The following is a 5,306-nucleotide window of genomic DNA, read 5'->3' on the forward strand; positions in this document are numbered from 1 at the left end:
AAACAGATTTTGACATCACATTTTGGGGTAAAAAAGTGCGTCTTATACACCGATAAATACGGTAACAAATTTGGTGTTATAAGGTCGTTTATAACATATATTACTATACTACTATTTGGCATATATTACTTACGAGAAATATAAAATTAAAGACAGTTTCAAAATGTTTTATATCTTGCCACAATTTGATTTCCTCAACTGCTTCAATTTTAACAAGTTAACATTTATTTTCACATCAAACAGTTCTTGTACAACTAGCCTAGATGAAGCTATTATATCAAAACGTTGGTTTAAATAAAGTTATTATTATTATTATCTGGAGAGTAAGTGTCATTTTTTTACTTCTAAATTTACTGTCAAAATAAAATGTCTTCATTTTTTCTGTAACAAAAAATCTGCACACATTTTGATAACACAACAGAATTTGCGATAATAAAATTGAGAAAAAAATATTACTGCACAATATTTTGGGGTTAAATGTCTAATGGTGTCGTATTTACAATTGCTACGTTACACAAATAAACAGTACAACAATAGAATATAACTTCATGAGAAGGTGAAACGCGATAAAACGATGTTGAAGGGGGAAAAGGCGGTATAATATATTGAAAGATACACGTATAAAATATACTGAAAAATTAGGTAATACTAAAGGTTAAAGCGAAATGTTTATACTTCGTAATAATCAACCAAATACAAAATATTCACATTAATACATATATTCCAATATTCAACTATTTCAAAACTTGTATTTTTCGTAATTTTATCTGCCTAAGTTCGAATTTAGACAATTTATTATATCTTGGATACGTTGATTCTGTTTCAATTTATTTTATCTCTGTAACGTTTTTCTCATTTCCTACATTGTTGTGTCGCGTTCCATCGTCTCACGTTGGTACATTTCATTGTTGGACTATGTTCTTTTCTGTAACGTATCATTTGAATTGCACATCCGACAGTTATAGTCGGTAAACGTTCAACCCTAAGTGTACGAGGAAGCCGAAACGTTTGGTAGTAATAAAGTTTTTCTTCTGAATTTTGTGGGCATGATTTTTTATAGTGATTTCTAACCTTCAGTCTGCACTTAAACATATATATATAACGTCAATTAGCTTGAAACTTACCTGCCCCGTTGGAATAGAAGCGGAAAAAAGGACAGAGAACCGTAAGGTGGCTCCACGTGACAGCTTGAGACGGGCGACGTTAACCCCCATTGAGAACGCAACTAGCAATTCGTGAATAGCGACTCCAAGGAACAAGTTAAGGAGGGTGCCAACATTAGTCTGCAGCCCTAAGGCTAAGCCCTCGAAAATAGAGTGGACAGTTAAAGATAAAACTAGCAAAAGAAAACGGACACCCGATTCTTGGTGCATTAGCTTGCCTATGTCTGCGTGAGAATGGCCGTGGCTAGTTGTATGTCCAGGTCTCCCTGTGGTCAACGGGGGAGTCTCTTGATCAGAAGAAGCAGGTTCAACGCCAGAAACCTCACAAATACGATTAGATAGAGTTATTCTTGTATTATAATACGTATCCTCCTCATCTGTGGAGTGACCAGCTACAGAAAGCAATGACTCTTGACTTTGGCTTTTTAATAGTCGTTTTGACCTGTCCAAGTCAGAATTATTTTGCCTGTCGCCCCAGTTCGTCTTGTCCAAATTAACGTAGGCATTAGATGGTGGTGAAAGCTCGGAAGTTTTGTTTTCCTGATAGTCTAGTACTACTTGCTCTATAAGAAGAGCGAGGGCAAACCCAACAAAGACCATACACTCGGTAATAGGAATAGTTGTGTGGATACTCTTCAACTCTAAGACTAATTCAAACATTTCTCGCACTTCAGGGAGCAGGCCCACAAAAAATGTTGCCAAAAATACTCCTCCCGAGAAACAGTTGGCTAGGCTGAGAGCCAGTTGGTACCTGGGACCACGCAGTGTTTCTGGCCAGCGAGCAACACAGAAATATGGTACCATAAAAGATGCTAACATGCTACCAAACATTCCCATTGAACTTATAACTTGAGCAGCCACCAACTCTACCCCAGGGTAATATTCCATCAGGTTTTTCTTTACTAGCTTGTTGCAAGGAAACCGAGTGCTCACATTCATCTGATCAAGGTATGTCTGATTCAGCTGTTCTAACGTTTCGCTCATGTTTACAGGTGCGTACATTATATCATAAGCGTACGGCTTTCGTACCTAACGCAAATGGCGCAATAACGTCTTCCTACACAGATAGTAGTAGATCACATATACTGTTGATTTTGTGAAGTTTCTGCAAACTTAACCGTAAAACGCAATATTTATATTTAAAAAAAAAAAACTAGTCTGATAGAACTGCCTTCATATTAAGAGTATTTAATAGGGGAAAGAAAACTAACTTCGGTTATGTTTATCCCAACAGAAAAAAACTAACTAAACTGAGAAAGATGTTTTATAACTCTTTATCTAACGTCATTCCTTGTAGACCGACGCACAGGTTCTGCCGCTGTGTTTTTCAGTGGCTGTTCACAGACGTACAAGAAAGCTTGAACGAGTAACACGTACCTGTAACACGAACGGAAGAAATGACAGCCAATGACGTCTATACTACGTCACATAATAACCTACTGGGTCAAACTGATAACATTCTTACAAATAATACAGCATCTTACTAGATATATATATATGTATATATTTATGTATGTGTCCGTATTTCATTCTCAGAAATTTATACCTCCAATGAATAAATAAACGACAGTATTGCTAAAGTAATGATAATAAATAGTAATACAATTCAGACTAAAATACAGTTCTTGTAATTTGCGGACAAATTTACCGGAATTTCAAAACCAAAGCATATGTATGCTACATTTATGTAAGTTGTTTGTTCTTTAAAGAATTTTCGCGCAAAACTATACAAAAGGCTACTTGCGCATAAATGAAAGCTGTAGCCAACAGTACCACAAGAACACATCATTGTGAAGTTATATAAGCGCGTGATTCGTACACTTGTCATATGACACATGTACCTGTTGATAAGAGTGTGCCGTTACAGCAGCTGAATCAAACACACTGGCGCATAAGTCCAATAATTTCTATTCATTAAGCAGAGTGACACCTGTCAAGTAGAACAGCAACACGTGATACAAATATACGCGCTCAAAAAGCCTGGGGGTTAAGGCGTTTCACTCGCAAACTGCGGGTTCGAATCCCATCACCGAACATGCTCGCCCTTTCAGCTGTGGGAGAGTTATAATGTGACGGTCAATCCCACAATTCGTTAGAAAAGAGTAGTCCAAGGGTTGGCGGTGAGTGCTGCTGACTAGCTACCTTCCCTCTAGTCTATCACTTCTAAATTAGAAAAGTTAAAGTAGATAGCCCTAGAGTAGCTTTGCGCGAAATTCAACCAAAAATTAGCAAACAAACAAACGCTGTGGGGTTCAAAGGCACCCTCATAAATCTTTGGAACTATTTTCACATCCCTATTTACAAGCCAACGGAACCAAATTTGACACACATGCTCAGGTGTTATGGGCGAAAAAGACCCCTCCCCCCCATTGTGGTAGCTACATTGGGGTCTTCGTGAAGGAACACAAAAGCAAATGGTAAATTGAAGTTAAACGACCATACACGTTCATCTATGTTTATGTTTTAGAAATTATGCTTTCTTAAAATGAGGACAGCTTGCTGGTCGTTTCATTCCTAAAATGGTTTGTGATTTTTTTTTATATTTAGCCACGAAGCTATATAATGCTCTATCTACGCTCTGCTCACCACGAGTATCGAAACCCGCATTTTAGCGTCTTAATTCTGCAGGCTTACTTAATCTCAGACTCCTTCTTCAAAATGAAGAAACGTAATAGTTTCAAACTCTATAAAACGTTAATAACATTATATTCTTATTTTTTGTAATATTATAACAATTAGTATGCATAATTGGTTTAAATTAATAAAATAATGGAACAGGATTTGTTAAAACAAATTAATAGCACAAGAGGTGTTAAGGAATCTATTTCATATCTTCAGGTATATAACTGAGTAAATGTGCTTAATTTTTGTTGGTTTTGTTCAATTAATTATAATAAACCCAACTATCTTCCTTTATTGCTTTGCTTTTGTGATATTATTACAAAACAAGTTATTTTTATTTTTACAGATGTATTACAGTGCCTATTCATAATTTTATAAATCCTAATGTATCACTAAACTTAACCGTGTGAACTGGCACCAGATATATTTCAAAGTGAACAACACATTTGTAGAAGTCAATTGGTTATTGTAAGGACGTATGTTCCATGCCTTGCCTCTGATATACTTTTGTTATTTGTTTATTTTAAGTGAAAAGCTACTCAATCTGCTCTGTGTTTATCGCATGGATCGGAACCAAGAATTTAAGTGTTATAAACCCTGAACCAACAGGGACAAAAAAAAACTTTTATCATGGAAGAGGCAGTCAGAACGATATTATGTTTTTATGATACACATATTTTTCTATACTTTCGTTGAAAATCAATTGTTTATTATGGTATATAACGCCTTACGTTGTCGAAGCGTGACGTATCAATTGAAAATTTGTGTGAAATTACGTCATAATATGGCACAATGAACAGTCGTCTTTATTGGAGACTTAGATATGAGGTCGTTCCGTGATGCAGTAGATAGACTAGCTTATACGAGATCGTGTCAGACTACTCACAGCAACCAGCGTTTCCACGTGACTGGTTGTTCCCAATGAAACTTTCTAATTTCACATACTTTATGACGTAAAAACAGAAGGTGCTCCTTCAGGTGAATCACACACAACAACGGGTAGATAGAGTAAAAGTAAATTAACGATCCTTTTGACCAATATGTTGGGAAACATCACGTACCTGTCCATACCTATATTAATACAAAGGAGATATAAAAACGTTTGATACGATTATATAGCGTACTTTTACTTCCCCTTCATTTCGAAATTGTCGTAAAGCTGACATTACTCTTAACTTTAAATCGAAGGAAATTTATAAACGTGCGTTGATCAAAAAGTGGCGAAGCTTTCACTCGCCCCTGCAAGATCACTTACACGCAGCACAGAGAGGTCAAACGTTCAATAAAGAAATTCATCGATTACATCAAGAAGAATTTTGCAATAACACAGACACTTGTTAAATAATAATAAACCAAACTTGAACATCGATTAATTCATAGAATTAATTATATAAAAACACTTTATAAAATATAATATACATAAGAAAAAATTAACAAATATAGTCACAGTACAGAAGTACAAGCAAAGAAATATAAAATAAATCCTGCAAAGATGAAATGAGAGATATGTCAACCACTAAG

At 35.6% G+C, this 5,306-nt stretch overlaps 1 protein-coding gene across 1 annotated transcript in view; it reads right to left on the reverse strand.

The window, feature by feature from the left end:
* Positions 1-2,457, reverse strand: part of LOC106459194 (zinc transporter ZIP3-like) — a 16,973-nt gene extending 14,516 nt beyond the window's left edge. The window contains exon 1 of the mRNA XM_022385620.1: positions 1,125-2,457. Within this exon, the coding sequence (XP_022241328.1) occupies positions 1,125-2,165 (1,041 nt within the window). The 5' untranslated portion in view covers positions 2,166-2,457. The remainder of the gene's footprint in view (positions 1-1,124) is intronic.
* Between the last annotated feature and the right edge of the window lie 2,849 nt (positions 2,458-5,306).

This window comes from Limulus polyphemus, unplaced genomic scaffold, assembly GCF_000517525.1.
Source record: "Limulus polyphemus unplaced genomic scaffold, Limulus_polyphemus-2.1.2 Scaffold573, whole genome shotgun sequence".
Lineage (NCBI taxonomy): Eukaryota > Metazoa > Arthropoda > Merostomata > Xiphosura > Limulidae > Limulus > Limulus polyphemus.